Raw genomic sequence first — 18,627 nt, 5'->3', positions numbered from 1 at the left:
ACACACACATTTATGTTGCGGCACCGGGAGAGCAGTTGGGGGTTCGGTGCCCTTCTTCAATGGCACCTCAGTCGTGGTATTGTCGGCCTGAGATTCGAACCCACAACCCTAGGGTTAGGAGTCAAACTCTCTAACCACTAGGCCACGACTGCCCGAAACTAAGAGTTTTTCCCTGAAAAAACTCCTAATTTGCTGATTATTAATAGTTTAGTTAGGTAGCTTTTAAGTTTATGTAACTGGTGCATAATGCAATCTAAAATATGGTTATGCAGAATAGGGCATTAATATGTGCTTTATAAGTACTAAAAAGAAGCCAATATGCTAGTAATATGTGTGCTAAGCAAATAGTTAATTGTGAGAATTTGCCCTTAAAATAAAGTGTAACCAAACCTTTTAGCTATTCCCAAATATAAGAGGGTAAGGTAATTCAATAGAGGTAAGCTGACAGAGCTATAAATTAACATTTAAAAACAATAAATATCTGCATCTTGGCACATTTTACAGGATGGATCTATTTTCATAGTATGGCACCCCGATCCCTGAGATGAGTGCAACCATGCTAACAGAGCAGAGGAGGAAATGCCACACTTGCTTGACATAAATTTTACATTAGTTCCCTGTGCCAAGTGTGTTACCAAGGCAACCTGGCAATTAGCTGCTAATAGGAATAGCCAATAAAAGCAGCACTGTATAAATATAATGGTGTTTATTACAGTCTTACTCCCTTTGACCACTATAAAGGGGTCATCCAAAACTGAAATGAAAGATGCATCAATCCTAGGGCAATTCCAGCCATTCTGAGAAGGGAAATGCTAATGTGGAGAGCTGGTTGAGGCAGGAGTCACATGCTTTGCATTTTTCTGTCATCTCAACAAGAGTGGTTTGTTGGCTGTTACCGATGCACCATCATCTCTTTAAAGACAGTCTGTTGTGCTAGTGTGTTATGGGATAAATGGGTTGTTTTAAGGGTAGAGACTGACACCGAATAAGCTTTTTACATATATAAACATAATTTACAGATAGATAGATGAGAGAGAGAGGTGTATGGTAAAAGACTGGTTAACATTTACAGGTCATTCCACCAGCTGGGCACAATCCAGGAAAAGGTCTATGATAGTGATTTTGTGCTTCTTTGGGATGGCATCAGATGGTATCGTTTACTTGCAGAACACAAGCTACTGGAGGGCGCATAAGTTGGAACTATTGTGTTTAGCTATATTGGTGCAGCACCAGTTGTTGTCTTGTGGGCAAACATCATTACCTTGAATTTAATGTGAGCAGCTACTGGAAGCCAGTGCAAACTAATGAAGAGAGCTTTTTTTTGGCGCGTTAAAGACTACTCTCACTGCTGCATTGTGGATCAGTTGTAGAGGCTTGATAGTACATGCGGGAAGGCCCGCCAAGAGAGCATTACAATAGTCCAGTTTACAGAGAGCTTGGAAAATGAGTTGTGCAGCTTGTTCTGATAGCAAGGGTCTAATCTTCTTAATGTACAAATCTGCAGGACCCGGCTATTGTAGCAATATGGTCTGTGAAGCTTAACTGATCATCAATCACAACTCTGGCTGGCCTGGAAGGGGTAACAGTTGATGAACCCAGCTGTATAGAAAAAGTTGTGATGAAGTGCTGGGTTGGCTGATACCATGAGCAGTTCTGTCTTAGCAAGGTTGAGCTGAAGGTGAAGGTCCTTCATCCAGTTATAAATGTCTCTCAGACAGGCTGCAATGCAAACAGCTACTGTCGGATCATCTGGTTGGAATAAGTTGAGTGTCATCAGCATAGCAGTGATAAGAAAAGCCATGCTTCTGGATGACAGATCCTAATGATGACATGTAGATGGAGAAGAAAAGAGATCCAAGCACTGAGCCTTGAGGAACCCCAGCAGCAAGAAGTTGTGACTTAGAAACCTTACCTCTCCAAGACCCCCTGAAAGACCTACCCTGGAGTGTGGTTCCTGAGATGCCCATCTTTATGAGGGTGGAGAGGAGGATCTGGTGGTTAACTGCGTCAAAAGCAGAAGACAGATCCAGCAAGATTAGTACTAAGGATTTGGAAGCTGCTCTTGCCAGTATCAAGGCTTCAGTAACCGAGAGTCTCTGTTGAGTGGCTGCTTTTGAAGCCAGATTAGTTGTTGTCCAAGAGGTTGTTCTGTGCAAGGAACATAGAGAGTTGGTTGAACACAACTCGCTAAAATGTCTTTGAAATGAACGGAAGAAGGGATACTGGTCTTTAGTTTTCTAAAAGTGCTTGATTTAGAGAGAGTTTCTTAAGCAGTTGGCATACCCGAGCCTGTTTAAATAATGAGGGAAATGTACCAGTGTGAAGAGAGGTGTTGATAATGTGAGTAAGGGAAGGTATGACTGAAGAAGAAATGGCCTGAAGAATGTGAGTGGGGATGGGATCAAATGGACAGGGAGCAGGATGATTGGAAAGGATAAGTCTGGAAATATCCGTCTCCGAGAGTGGAGAGTATGAGGAGAGAGCGTGTATTTGTCGTTATGAAGTTATCATTGGTTTGTGGTATGGAGAATTGGTCATTGATGTTATTTGTTTTATTTATGAAGAACGCTGCAAAATAATCAGCTGTAAGAGTTGATGAAGGAGGAGGGTGAGGAGGACAGAAAAAAGAAGAGAAAGTTTTGTAAAGTTTGCGAGAGTCAAAACAGTTGTTAATTTTGTTGTGGTAGTATGTTGTTTTAGCAGTTGCAGACATTTGCAGAGTAGGAAGCGAGGAGTGACTGATACACACTAAGGTCAGTTGTGCTTTTTGATTTGCTCCATTTCCTCTCTGCAGCCCTGAGTCTAGAACGATGTTCACATAGAACAGAGTCTAGAACATTTTAAATAAAATAAATAAAAATGTTAAGAAATAAATAAAACAGAATTTGGGATTTTTTTTAAAAACTGATTGCATGGGGGACTATAAATCTAACATGACTGTAATTTTACAGTACAGTCAATATGTACAGTCTTTGGAAGTGAAAAGAACAAGATGTCTTATAATTACAGTGGCATTACCAATTCCGTGTGTGACACTTCACATCTGATGTTTTTCATTTAAATAATTATGTTTCTATTGACAAAAAACAGTGGGTATCAGAAAGAAATACCATTTTGAAGCAACAAAAGAATGGGTAAGTTATGACAAAACATTCATTTTTGGGTGAACCATAATTTGAACAAAGTATTTAACAGCAGTTAAAGAGAGAACTCCGTATTAAATAGCTTTTTAAAGCAGCCGCTGTTTTCAGACTGTAAAGAGAAATCACAATCACAGAGGGTGCAGACGGTTGAGCTAAATGCGTCTTTTTACTTTATGTTAATCAAATGAACAAATTGTGCAAAATTCCAATTATGTTGACTGTGTGTATTTTTAAATAAAAATTATTTTGTGTCTGAGGCCATCCTAGCAACAGGCTCCCTAGGTCCCTGTGGTGAATGGCTTTTCGAGAAAAAAGCTTTTATCAGAAACGCACACAGACAGGAGTGTGAGCTCATTAATCCGCTGAGAGGAATGCTGGGTTCTGTTAGGCTTTTTCAGCTGTCAGAGACTCTCTCTCTCCAGAGGCCATTCGGCTTTACCAGAGGGAGGACCTTTCCAATTCACGCCTGTTATTTCATCTAATGCCGAGGGACGGTGATTTGAGACCTGGGCACCTGGGTTATTCAGCAGTGGCATGATCGGTCATGGAAAAGCAGAAAAATTAAATCTTGTGTTAAAGATGAAAATAAACTTTTACAGGACATAAATAGTATTTGTGTAACGAATTACGAGTATGAAAATCACTTATTAACCTTTTCTCTATATAGTTAAATTCAAATGCCAAGACAAAGTTACACCTAAAACAACCATACAAATTATAAGAACAGCATAATAGAACAAATTATACACAAATTTGAACAGAACAGTTCATAAAATTCGAAGCACTTCTGCTTTTAAATCTTTTAAATACAGACAAGGAAAAGCCTTAATCATTTTTTATGTTAAACAACATTATGCCATAAATGTTGCTAATAGAGCTTGCATTGGACCCCGACCAATCCTTTAAAGCTAAAAAGGGTTGCAACCTTGCCCAACAAAATCATAGATTAAAAAAAGTGATGTAATCACTACAGTTTAGTGGTATTCAATAATTTAGACTAATTTAAAAAGCAAATGAACTCTAGTGACATATTTGTATCTGTAGTGAGAAGTGGACTGTTAATGTGCCGAGTGATATGTGCGACTGTTGCCATAACAACCAAAGTAAGCCACATCCACCAGGCTTAAAGCCCTGTGGTAGCAGCACAAAATTAGCCCCCGGAGGTTGCAACGGCTCCAAACTCTGATCCGCTCCTATTTCAGCTCCCAGTGTAATGTTGTTTAAGACTGCCTTAACACCAACCAAGCACAAGATAGATTTTCTGAATGTTTACGTACAAGAAAGTCGTAAACCAGTCTTTGTAGGTTAACAAAAAGGGACACATATCTGGTGACATAACATCAGACTGTGAATGAACAGGGGTGTGGTAATATGACAAGGTGCACACTTTATGCTTAATTTTTACACCTGAAGTCCGTGTGGACTACATCGGGATTTAAACAGCACGTAAACACTAAAGTACAGAATATTGACTGGTAATTTCTATAGTTTACCATACTATAGCACTATCCCTCTTAACACCTCCCACTGATAAACCCGTATAAAGAAGCAAAGATATATAAATGACTCCGTTTCCAAGATACAGTTGCCAAGGTTCTCATCAGCCTCCTTTGTTTCAAAACCATGTTACAGAACAATTAGCCTGTTTGAGCAGTTGTGTTGGCACGCACATGCTCCTCACTGTTTGCACTGCCACTTAGTGCCTAATATCCGGCCTGCAGAGCATGAAAGCAAACTTCCTCTGAGTTAGGATATAAAACTGTAAAACTCTTCGAGGAGCCTTTTAAAGTACATGTACATTAACAAAGACACTTTAAACTACACAACTTAAATTTCACTCATCACAATTCATAATGCAACACAAGTGCATAATACTTTCTTAGAACTTCTCAGTATTTCTCGCCTTAATGTCTCCCTAACACCATTTGGTGACACATTTGTTATCTTTTGTTTTTTTTAATCATGGTTCTCCAGCAGGTGCCTTGTGACAAAAATGTCTCTATTAAAAATCACAGAAAGAATTTGCACTAGACAACAAATGGATGTATGGTTTACAAACATGCAAATTTTTCAAATCAACAGTGAAACAGTGGATATATGGACAGTCTAAATGTGATAAAGATGCGAATCAAAAGATCTATATGATAAACAAACAGAAACGTTTCTATAGCAACATGACCACAAATAATTTTACACCCACCCACATAAACACAATGCTGTTAATAAGAATGTAGTATTTAACAACAGAGCTTAGGCATGAAACAGCAAGTAAACATTTACTGTATGGATTTAAATACACCATGGATGAGAGTAAACTTGACAAATGATTGTTTTTACTTCAGAAGGCATTGATATACATTTCTACACTTCATTGGTGTACCACATATCACCTTGTCCTTAAACTGGAGCTTTTTTCAGACTTGCATCAAGACTTTAGATATTCCTAATTTTGCTAAGTAAATTTACCCCATAGTGTATTTTCCTTTTTTTTTCATGTATAAACTGCAAAAAATTTTAACATTCAGAACAGTACTGAATGGCATGCTGTGTGTGACAGTAACCTTAGAGTAATTTTTGAATGATGAAGAAAATATTTTCAGTTTGCATAAAATACTCTGTATAAGCTACTTAAAAATGCTACTCACTATATTTCAGTAGCCTAATTGCAACTGCACTTAAGACCAAGTAGCTAGTTAATGACTTCCATCTCTGTGATTGCAGATTTCTGTTTATGTCAATGCATACATGCTTTGGTGTGTAATGTAGGGCTCAACAAAAAGGATTTATTGTATTTGTTTATTTATTTATTTTTGACCAGTCATGCCAGTAGTTCAGATTGAAAAATTATGCAGAAAAATTATGTTACACTCTGCAAAATATTACTAGTTGCTATCCTTGCTACATCATTAGAAGAATGGCATCTACGACAATATGAGTCTGTTTCTCTCTTATTCCGAGGTCACCATAGCCACCAGATCCAGTCTGTATCCAGATCAGAGGGTCACTGAAGTCACCCGGATCCAGTACGTATCCAGACCAGATGGTGGATCAGCACCTAGAAAGGACCTCTACTGCCCTGAAAGACAGCGGAGACCAGGACATCTAGAACCCCAGATACAGATCCCCTTTAAAGACCTTGTCTCAGATGACCACCAGGAAAGACCACAGAAAACAGATGATTCTTCTGCACAATCTGACTTTGCTGCAGCCTGGAATTTAACTACTTGTTTCGTCTGGTCAGAGGAGAACTGGCCCCCAAACTGAGTCTAGTTTCTCCCAAGGTTTTCTTCTCCATTCTGTCACCGATGGAGATTCGGTTCCTTGTCGACTCTGGCTTGCTTAGTAGGGGACACTTCATCTACAGCGATATCGTTGACTTGATTGCAAATAAATGCACAGACACTATTTAAACTGAACAGAGATGACATCACTGAATTCAATGATGAACTGCCTTTAACTGTCATTTTGCATATTGACACACTGTTTTCCTAATGAATGTTGTTCAGCTGCTTTGACGCAATGTATTTTGTTTAAAGCGCTATATAAATAAAGGTGACTTGACTTGACTATCCTCTTTGTTAGGACATGCAGTTTGTTTGATCAGCTGACCTCAGCTCTAGATTCAAAAACATTAAACAAGTTTACTTGGATATCTAAATTAGGATGCACCATAGACTTAGACTATTTAATTTTCAATAACCTAACAGACTTTCTGAATTCTTCTGCAAAAAAAAAATAATAATACAGTATCTATCCCTCTAGCTAAGTCATTCAAACTGTGCGACTGAATTTGCATAAAAGTGCCAAAAGAAACTGTCTTTGGTGTGTGACAGATGGTTTAGAGCAAGTTTCAAGGCACACTTGTGTGCTTAGCAACAACTGACCTGACCCACTGAGTATTCCCTCATTCTGTACTAATCGACTGCTATAGACTTTAAATCAGTCAAAAAAAAAGATCAACACATCAGGGGGTTGGAGTCTCCTTGCTGGAAATGCAACATGCTTGAAATGTTTGACTACAGAGATGTGATTTCCCTCCACTTAGCACACAGTATTCTATGGCCTGGCGCAATAAAGCACTTTATATCAGACAACAACAATAATGTTTTCCATAGGGCACATGGTCTTGGCAGAACACCTGATTGTGGTACATATCTGTGCAAAATAAAAGCTTCTCATTCTTTCTCGAACCATCTCGTCTCACTTCTTGCTTTTGTTCTGTGCATACGAAAGCATCATTCATCATCATAAAAACCCTTTATTGGTCACAACCTGCTGAAACCTTTCACTTACATCCTTCAAGGCAGAAGGGGACCTTTAGATTCCCACCTGCTTCAGCCAGACTCTTTTGTGCACCCCCTTTCTATCTCTGTGTGATCCCATGCATTCGTTCTCTGCTCTTCCTCCTTTCCATCAGCAGTCCCTCCCATGCACCCACCCCCCCTTGCTCCAAATTCAACAAACTGGGAAGAAGGGAGCACACATAGATGCTGTTCTGCTTCTTACCGCTATTTGCTGTGAGGACAGTCCTGACCTCTTGGTAGAGCCTTGTCTGGAACTCAGTCTCTTCCACGACTCGGAGAAGCGTCCTCTGGTGGAGGGGCGCCCAGGCCCCTGTGCCTCCTCTCTTGTGGAGCTGACTTTGAAGCCTTCTCTCCTCCCCTCCCACTTTCTTTTAGTCATAACTTTGAAGGTTTCCTTAACAAATGTAGAACGAAAGCCACGAAAACAAGGAACACTACACAGTGAGGTTTTTGTTTTCTTCTAAAATCTTTCCTGAGTATCAGGGCATCTCTTTCCTGCTTTTTTCTTGAACAGAGAAGCTAAAGAAATGCAGGGAGTTTGGCTTCTACACCCTGTTGCATGTGGTCCGGCTGCTTCAGTTAATGTAGGAGGCTTCACCCGTAGAAAGAACAAAACAGAAGGAGAGAGACAGAAAAACTGTGATAGGCAAAGCCCCGCCTGCAAGGTTCCTCTCCTGGTCTCAGTCTCCTGATGTCTTCAAAACTGAGCGGGCAAAGGCAAAGCGAGTCACTCTGGAACTGAGCTCTCATCCTAACGCTCTCTCCCCACCCTCATTCACACACTCTCCCCCTCCCTTCCTCCTTCCCTCCCTCTCCACTTGTTATATCTCCCTCTCTCATCTGTTTCACTAGCAGAGTTCACAGCTCACGTGTCGCCCGCTCTCGCCGTTCAGCGTTTCAGAGATTAAAAGGTTTTTCAGAACAGAAACTGAGGGTTTCTACAGGTTACCCCTCTCTTTCTCCCCTGTGGTCCCACACTGGTTTTAATCGACACAAGAATGTAAGCTTCACATCAGTCCCACATGCTCTCCAGGACAAAACACTTACCACTTTGGGTTTTTAAAACCTAAGAACTTTCATGAAGGCTAACATTAAAGGCGATTCACCAAGAATCGTCATGTGTTTGACGACTTGTTGAAAACAGACCTACTTTACATTGAAAATGAGGAACTTCCTCCTGCTGAGCAGATAAAAATACAGACCAAAGCAATGAATGTGAAAATTGAAACATTCTGAATCAGATTTAGGCCTACAAATTTAACCACACAAAATCATTAAGACCAATCATTAAGACTTGTTATACTATGTCAGAGGTCGGCAACCTTTTTGGCATGACGTGCCATTTGTAATTTTTCTGGTTAGCCACTATGCCAAGCCCCCCAATGCATTCTGTACAGTACATTCACATTTTTAAAAGATACGATAAAAAAAGGCCTATTTGATTTATGCAAATAGCTTCTGAAGATTTTCTTCATAAATTGTTTTTTAAACTTTTCAAAGGTATCTTGAATAACAGATACATATAGTGTGACCGTACTGAACACCGCCTAATGTCACCGTTCTATATTAATGCGCTACTTTAATTTATTTGCACACACACACACACACACACACACACACAAAGATATCTGAGACTGCGTTGTGCAAAAAGTAACATTCAGAGGCTCAAAAACTACCTCGTGACTTTTATTAATCGATACTGAATCACATTCACTACATTATATTTCTCAGCAACGAGGGGGGTAAAATATGCTAGTAGTAACTAAGTAACTAAGCTCAGCTTCATTCTTTGTAGAGAGAGACGCAGATAATTTACAATATATCTCTCTCTCTCAAAATGGCCATATCTGAGAAAAGATAAATTGAGTAGTTTGCATCACTGGATATAGCTGTCGGTCATTTAACATTTGTACAGTGTGATATACCCTGCGTAAGACCCACCCACTCATAGTTACCAAGGTTACCACAAGAAAACACTATACCAGCACAGCTGGAAGTTCATTAGCATTCCAGTTTATATCCACAATTAAAAATATATATATATTGAAGCAAAAATTGATTACTGCACTTGAAGCTACAAATTAAAAACTTTCCAAATTAAGAAATGTGGGATTCAAATGAGAAAAACGAGTCAGGATTGGTTTTGTAAAATGAGACTCATCATTCAATTTAGAGCTGTGATGGGCTCATGGATAATCCCACGGACTTCTGATCTGATTAGCAGTAAGAAAGTAACACGTTTCTAAAGGATTTCCAACAAGTTTAATTAAAAGTTTAAGCAAGTAGACTCTAAGGAACTGAAAGAAAAATCTCGGCATGTAACCTTGTGTAAAGCCCACAGCATACTGAGTCATCACCCTTGGAAGTAAGCATGGTATTTTATTAAAAAGGCTGCTTGTTAGATCTGAGAGAGAAAAAAATAAGACCAACATATTTTCTGACCAGAACATAAGCCCCCCCAAAAAACATCACTAGTTTCTTTTTTTTAAATCACAAAGAAAAATGGTTCAAGGAACAATTAAAAATAAAATATCAAGCTAATTTAATTTTGAGTTATATTTAGCTTGGACTTTGCGTGACTTTTATAGCATACAGTTATGATTTGCATATAATTCTCAGGAACCATTTACTTTTCTTCTTAACAAAATTCAGAAGAGCTTGTCAAATTTTCTGATTTAAAATTGACTGTTTGATAAAACAGAATTTTTTTTTTCCATGCTTCCAACATCTGACTCACAGGAGCCAATCATTAGCCATTATTCACTATGGCCATTTCATCCATTATGCCTTTACTCTCACCAGCAATTTTGAGATAAACTAAATCAGTCAGGGACTGTTTTTCAGAGTTATCTGTAACAAGAATATCCAATGTTCACACAAGGCAGAAAATCGGAAAAATTAACTTTTAAATATTTACTAATTCAAATATTAGTAGGGTTGGGGGGGAAGGAAACTGTAGTCTTACCTTCATTTCTGTGCAAATAGGTTGCAAAACTCTCCTGGACTGGATTTTTCTTGTCATGGAGACCTGTTCAATGAGGAACACAGAGCATTCACTTTATTTATTTTTATAATGAAGATCTTTTATGTTATTAATACATACTTTTTATTTCAGTATTCTGAATAATTCATGCCTCCAAAGGATGTCTGCCTGGAGGATCATCACTTCACATCAGCTTCAGACAAATGCATGAGCCTTACCAAAACAAAAAAATAAAATATAAAATACCTTTATAAGAGACAGACATAATGCAAGTGATTCAGTAGCTGAATAATGTCACACAAGGCAAGGGTGAGTATGTGAAGCTACTTTATTATTAAATGTGAGAGGAAGTAATGAATATTTTGCAGTTATAGAACAATAAAAACCTGTTACCATCTTTATCTGTCAGCATGTCTGCAGTGATTTTAGAGAGACACATAAATGCAGGAAAATATATTTATAATGGTAAGATATTTAAATTACATTTAATTTTCTCTATGAAAAGTGAAATGATTAAATGATAATGACAGAAACCTCTGGAGTATAATGGGTTAACTGGAAGACATAAACTACTCATATGATTAAATCACACTGGCAATTTCTCAGAGGTAGCAATGGACTCTCTTTTTTTTTTTTAAATAATAAAACCCAGATAAATCCACTCAAGTCACTGATGAAAATGAGAGAGGATGGATTTCCATCCTAAATAATGTGGAGCAGTGAAAACTTATACAAAGTGTGTGGATACTTCCAATGGACCACACAGTTTGCTCATTTAGTGTCCTAAACATATGTGACCCTGGACCACAAAGCCAGTCTTAAGTAGCACAGGTATATTTGTAGCAATAGCCAAAAATACATCGTACAGGTCAAAATCACACATTTTTCTTTTATGCCAAAAATCATTTGGATATAATGTAGAGATCATGTTCCATGAAGATACTTCATAAATTTCTTAACGTAGATATATTAAAACGTTATTTTTAATTAGTAACATGCATTGCTAAAGACTTCATTTGGACAACTTTTTTTTTACCAGGAACTGTGCTATTAAATATCTTTAAAAAAAAATTAATGTACTGAAGGCTTTAACACAAGTACCACTGATTATTAACAACCCGTGAGCTTACAGCATTTCCATTTTTTAAAGTTTACAATTTATGGTTTAAAAACAATTCCTCATTTACTTTCAGAACCATAAAAGTTTGCTTGATTGGTCTTTTCAGAGGGAGAACAGCTCCTTACTAGAACAAATACGCGTGGACCAGACTTTAGCTGTTGATCAAAAGTTTGGCTTCACCTGTAATACTGTCATCATAGTGATATGTCCTATGTCTCATTTCCAGCTTGTGTATTCTTTTGAGTGAACTTATTTGTTATCTGTCAGGCCCCACGATTTGAAGCTCAAAAAACATTGAAACAACACTTGGCAGAATTTTTGTAATGTATGCAAAGTCTTGTTCCCTGCTAAAACTTATTATCATAGCATAGAGTCTATTTTTCAAGCTTCATTACACATGGTTCACTCTCCCGGTCAAAATTAGAGAAGACTTCAGATTGCTCTACTAATTGGTTCTTTATTGCTGAATGATAAAAAGGTTGTGGATGCATTTTTTAGCAGTCTGGAGCCATCAATAATTCAAGCTTCACAACAGCAAAGTCAGTAGGTGGATGTGTGTGCATGTATGTGCGTATGGACTACAAAAGTCATCGAATTTCTAATCACGATTACAATTATGGATGCCACAATTACGTAATCGTTCTAAGCGCCAATTAATCATTCAATGTCCACTTATATTATTCTGCAAGCTTAAGATGTGTTTTTTTCTTTCAACATGTTATCTTAAGGGTTTTCCCATTATTTTAGTTTTAGTATAACATTATAATATCATTCATATTGTATATTTGATATTTGAGGCTTAAAACTAGAGAACAGCACTGAAAGTTTTTAAAAAAAAATATGGCATGCAATTGCATCAAACAATGGTATAAAAAACATTCAATGTAAATTGTGATAATCATAATTAATAATCACAATTACAATTTCAAGGGAATAATGAGAGGCGCATGAGTGATTTCTCTTTTGAGAGCATATGGTAGAAAGCCTTTTTGCTCTGTGCTCACTGCAGTTTCCAACAGATGGTGTATGAGTAACAGCTATCATTTATTTACCATAGCGCAAGTCAAATGCATACCACGGTGACCAATTGGTCTCATTATTAATCAGCATGAAGTTAAAAAGAAGTGGCCATCTTTCCTAACTGTAAAAACACTAATTAGAAATGAGTGAAGACCAAAACTCTGGGGTTGCATTTAAACAGCAGTGTAAAAACATAAATGTGCATGTGGCAAAACACAAAGGTAATTTTAAAGGTGTATACCTCTTACCAGTTTGATGATTCCTCTTCAAGTTCTTTATCTTTCCTCAAGGTGGTCTCTCCTGTTACCCCAAGAAGATTTAATGTTCAGAGTCTCAAGGAGACAGCAAGGCCACAAAAAACCAGAAGGCCCCTAATAAAGAGTTTTTAGAGAAAGAAAAATACGGTTTTGATTCAAAATTCACAGGTTAGTCTCTGAGAAACTAAGCCCTCATTGACCTTGTGGCTGATTTGACAGCAATGGCTCTCCCTTGGGTCTGTTCCCTGCATTCATGGCATCCAGCGGAAACAGGCAGTCCAGATTTCCCATGCGTTGTCCTTGCGTCCCAGCATCAGACCCCAACACTATGAGCGGTCTACTTCAATGGTGTTTTTTTGCAAAGTCTTTCGGCATCCATTTTAAGTTAAGCTTCACAAACTGATCTGTAATCAAGATGGATCACTGGAAAAAAAAGTGTCCGAACTTATAAGTGTCAACTGAGAGAGAGAGCGCAGGAAGGAGAGAGTGTATGTCTGTCGTTGCCCTGTCACCAACGCATGACACACGTCATCAGGGGAGGCACCTGGGCCACAGACATCCGTTTGACTCTCTGAATGAGACATGGGAGGTGTGGGGACCAGAGGGTGGCAGGGGGGTCTGGGAAGCCCTGTGGGCCGAGCATTGCCTGCCTGCTTCCCTGCTCACAGATGCAAGTTGCTAGGAGAGGGGGCTATAAATGCTCTCTTATTGAGGGGCTAATGATGTCAAATAAAATAAAGCAAACAGTCGGTGGCTAACGAGGGCTAATTTAGTGTGCTCTATGTAATGAATTAATGACGAGCACCCTACTGATACAAATGGTGAGTGCAAGAAATGGCAGGAGACTGTGGACTCCACCGCACATATAAGGGGGCCATTAATATACCGATTTCACTGACAGTTCTGCTCTTCTTTATATTTCCAGCCTTCCTTCCTCTACTTTATTTCTAGCTTGAAGTACTAGAAATAAAAGCAGTGCAGTGCTCATGTCTATCGTCGTAATGCCTCCCTCTCTTGGTCTCTCTAATCTTTCTCATTTTCATGGTTTGTCTGCTGTTTGGACTGAGGTGGTCTGGTTTGATTTGGCTTGTCTCCGAAGTTGTCATGGCTAGGAGGAGCCGGATGAGCAAAACACATTTACTTCTATGCTACTCCATCAAAAGGGATCTCATGCAAGTGAGAAATCTTGCTTCTGTCAAGTAGACGAAGTCTCTGAAACTGGCAGACTGGTTATGAATATTTGATAGATAACCAAAAAGAAACTCACTGATGAAATGTCTAGTAAGCCACAAAATATTATGAATTTACATAGTAATGTTATGTAAGTGCGTTTCTTATGGGAAAATTCATATTAAAATCTTACAGGGATAGCTAAAAAAGATTTACTCACCATTATGCCATTACATGTTTTAAGACTTTCTTTGCTGTGCCACTAATGTAAAAAAAATTCAATGAAGCCATACAGAGACCATGGACTTTTAAGCTACAGATAGGACAAAAAAAAAAAAATGATAGTATCAAGTACTAAAGTATCAAGTCATGGGAAGTCATATAATAGATTTGTAGGATGATCAGGATGAAATTTGTCATTATTCACTGAAAATCATTGTGGTGTTATACAACAGTGGATCGAGCCTTTTAAAATCTGCCAGAGGCAAGCTGAACTCTCTTTTGTGCTTTTATTCTCTCAAATGCAGTCCATCATAAAAGATGGACCATTTCTAAGGGGTTATCATGAGTAAAAAGAGTTCCACCAGCCATGAGCATGCTCTTTAATAACCATAATGTGATGAGTCAATTAGCAACGGTGCCAGAGCAAGCGACAGAGAGATAGAAAGAGAGTTGAGAGATAGAAAGAGAGTGATTGGTTCCCATGGGATGGTTTCATATTCTCATTTAAGTACCTAAAACCCAATCAGCACTGTGAGTGTGGCTGTTTATATCCATTTAAAATCTTTAGCACACATGAGGGATGTGATGATACAGAGAAGAGGCCCCATATGTTTGGACCCATCAAGTCTAAACAGACCATCAGCGATCCAAATAATCCTAAAAAGCTCCATGGCAACCAGACACTGTTGCACAGAGGTCCAGTGCTTACATCGCATGACTGCACAGTTGATCAGTAGAACCAAAACAGCTTGATAGCTTTCTAAAATCACATCACGAATACTAAATATTAGGGCTCAACTATTGATTTGGATTCTTCTTTAAACAAAAAAAGGTACAATTATGTATGGGAAAATGGTTTACCAAAGCTATAAGTTTCATTTACAATTAAACTGATGAAATGTTTAATTACAGTAACATTTTACAGTACAATTTTATATTATCAGGGCTCCAGACTAACATTTGAGAGCAGTGGCACCGGCACCTGATTTGGTAGCTCTGAACATGCACATTAGAACAGGAGCTTGAGTTCAGAGTACCAGGAGTATCAGTTGGGATGCAGATGTACATTTATTTTCATTAACAAAAACAGTACCATCGAGAAATCTGTAACAACCTCACCTTTCATACATTTGTATGTCATAACCAAAAGTACAGCACCTCATTACCATGGTAAAAAATTTGCATAACTATATGGTTTCTAGGGTGTCTGTATTGAAAAACAGTAGCCTTAAGACATTCGATTACAAATACAAATCAACTAATATAATAATAAACAAAATAATGTAATTATATTCCATTACTCCTTTTATATATATCAATATGAATATTCTGTCACCGTTAACACTGTTTCCGATACTACATTAAAACTATGGTAAATGTGGGTGATTTGTGGATCAAACATCTTCTAACTGGATTGTTGTAGCACGGTTTATGCCTTTTTCTACATCAGTGTTGAAGAGAATAACAGCTTCGATTTATTTGGCTTTAAACTACTTAAAGAGACATGATTTGTACCGGAGAACTCTGCACTGACCTTGAGTGCCTCTTACTGGATTTCACAGCGTTGTTTAGTGAGTGATCGCAACTGGTCACTGTAATAAACACATGCGCTCTAATCTTGTGCTACACTGTTTTCTTTTGAGGCTAGCGGAATAAAGGTCTGTGTGAAACGCAGATGAATACCCCAATTTTTTTCCACTTTTCACACATTTGGCATTTAACACACAGAGTGAAAAAGGATCAGTTAGACAAAATTTCATTTATTTAGTGTGTTTGAGTTTGTTTAACCCCGTGCTGCAGAGAAAAATGCAAGTGGGCATTTTTAATTAGTTATCTACTTTTGTAATTGCGGCTTTGAACGATTATGTAATCATGTCATCGATAATTGTAATCGTGATAAGACATTAAATTAATTGTGCAGCCCTACTAAATATGTTTTTCATTTACATATTTTTGAATTGTTAGCATGATTACTTTGAATATACTCATTACTTTATTCATTTGCAATAAACAGGATGGTACATTGAACAACTGTCTTAATCAGAAATACATACCCTAAAAAAAGCAAGCCATTTACTCAAGAAACCATCGTATTATGCATCAAGATATTAGTCCTAAGCCTAGGAAACATTGTGAACATGCCAACCTAGGAAGGAAAGAAAAGATTATAACACTCCTTTGAGCAGTTCCTGACATGCATTGTAAAGGGTGCGGAGTGCCTAGAGAAATCTCTTTACTGTCTCGCTCTATTTGGGGGTTTCGAAGGGCAGTGGGCCACATATTAGAAAAGGAGTCAGAAATTTCAACAGCCTTTTGCAGGATCACTGAATTCACACTCAAAAGCCTTTCAGAACTATCTCCTGCCTACTGAATAAAAACCTGCAGACTGACCTTACACAAGTGAAGGAGCCTGAAAAAAAGGGCAGTTTGGTGTACTTGACAAACCCCACTGACATTAGACAGAGTCGACATTTACACTACCCCACTAAGTGGCACCTCCGCGGGGGGAGAACGTTGCCATAGTAGCACACCCCTATGTCACTTTCTGAGTCATTTAATTATTAACAACCCCATGCCTGAACTGTGTAGGAATATCCTATTCTGTTGCACCACAATGTGTGATACACTCAGTCTGGTCCTAACATATACACCACACAGCACATTTCTAAAGGTCTCAGTTCAATTTGCAAATTTTGATTTGAAGTGTCTTGACTCCATTGATGTGCAATAAAAATCAGAATTGGACCATTCAAATGAGAATTCCCTTAGTCCAACATAAGTTTCAAGAAAAAAAGAAAATGCTTATTATGATAAATATATAACAATTCATAATTCTATATTTGGACGAATTGTGTCATTGTATTCCCTTAATCCCGGCATTGTAAACTAATTACACATGTCACTATTGATGGGCACTTTTGAAACACTGCTTCATAAAGCTTTGAAACATCTACAAATCTTTTGTTTCGAATCAGTGGTTCATAGATTGTTAGCGAAGTCATGTGGTTTCTGCAAATGAGGTTTGTTTTGTCATATTGTTTCAAACCTTGGTTAGGTCTCGTAACATTTCAGATTCAGAAAATTCCGATTGTTCATTGTTACATGGTATTAATGTGGTAGACCCATGAAGATGTGTGTAATGGTTATATTTTACATTTTTTTAATTAACTTAATGAATTTTATTATGTGTGTGTAATACAAAATGGAGAAGGATATTTTATTATCTGTCTAATAACACACAAAGCTAACACTATTGGTATTTAATTATTTGTAGATTACATTTAATAGATTACACTTTAAAAAACAACAACATGCAATTGGTTTGTAAACAGTGTATTTCTGAATGTTTTTGTTACATTTACACCTTTTTGTCAATCTTGCTTTATAAGCAGCGCTGAAAAGTAAGTGTCTAAAAATCTACAAATAAATGTATCATGCAAGCAGAGTATTTTTCATGAAAACGTGTGAAAGCATATCAAACAATCTTTTAATATATTTTAAACTGAGCAGAATATTTCTAATCTAATCTAATCTAATCTAATGGGGAAGTTTTAGTGGTTAGAGAGTTTGACTCCTAACCCTAAGGTTGTGGGTTTGAGTGTTGCAAGCAATACCATGACTGAGGTGCCCTTGAACAAGGTACTGAACCCCCAACTCCTTAATAAGCATAAATGGCTGCCCACTGGGTGTGTGTTCACGGTGTGTGTGTGTTCACTGCTGTGTGTGTGCACTTTTGATGGGTTAAATGCAGAGCATGAATTCTGAGTATGGGTCACCATACTTGGCTGTATGTCAAGTCACTTTCATATGGTTTATAATTAATTATTATACTTATAAATATTTTAGTCTTGCTCTGTTCCTGATGGATACCAAAAGTTGCAAGTTTGAGTCTTGGGCCAGCAGGAATTGTAGGTGCATGAATGAATGTACACCTTCAACAACACGACTGAAGTGCACGCCCTTGAGAAAGGCACCACTTTGAAAAGTCTTGAAATTTTAGTCTGTGGAATGGAAAATGTATATGTACAGTTGTGTATACACACACACATTCTTGCATATGTAGATTATGGGGACACTCCATAGGTGTAATGGTACTGTACAAAACGTATGTTCCATTGCCCTACACCTAAAACCTACCCCTCATAGAAAACTATTTCCAATTTTTCAATTTCATAGAACACCTTTTAGGTTTACATTTTAGTTTACACATTTGTGTCCTCATAAACCATAAATACCAGAACACACACACAAGTGTGAGTGTATTTGACTATGCAAGATAATACCACCAGAACAGACAAGTGCGACTCACCAACTGAAACCAATTACTTCTGGGAAAAACCTATATTTCCTGTGTATTCCCCCGCATTAGTATGTCTAAAGTTATATGGATCATCCAACAGGCCTATTC

The 18,627-nt window shown here is 37.8% G+C and overlaps 1 protein-coding gene across 4 annotated transcripts in view; it reads right to left on the bottom strand.

Annotated features, from left to right (window-relative positions):
- trpm3 (transient receptor potential cation channel, subfamily M, member 3) overlaps positions 1-8,552 on the bottom strand; it is a 115,884-nt gene extending 107,332 nt beyond the window's left edge. For all 4 annotated transcript variants that reach the window (XM_026212615.1, XM_026212616.1, XM_026212619.1 and 1 more), the window contains exon 1: positions 7,650-8,552. In XM_026212615.1, coding sequence (XP_026068400.1) covers positions 7,650-7,826 — 177 coding nt within the window. In that variant the 5' untranslated portion in view covers positions 7,827-8,552. The remainder of the gene's footprint in view (positions 1-7,649) is intronic.
- Between the last annotated feature and the right edge of the window lie 10,075 nt (positions 8,553-18,627).

The sequence above is a fragment of the Carassius auratus genome, chromosome 30 (assembly GCF_003368295.1).
Source record: "Carassius auratus strain Wakin chromosome 30, ASM336829v1, whole genome shotgun sequence".
In the NCBI taxonomy this organism is placed as follows: domain Eukaryota; kingdom Metazoa; phylum Chordata; class Actinopteri; order Cypriniformes; family Cyprinidae; genus Carassius; species Carassius auratus.
Note: the sequence above shows the minus strand (reverse complement) of the source record. Positions and strands in the feature narration are given on the sequence as shown.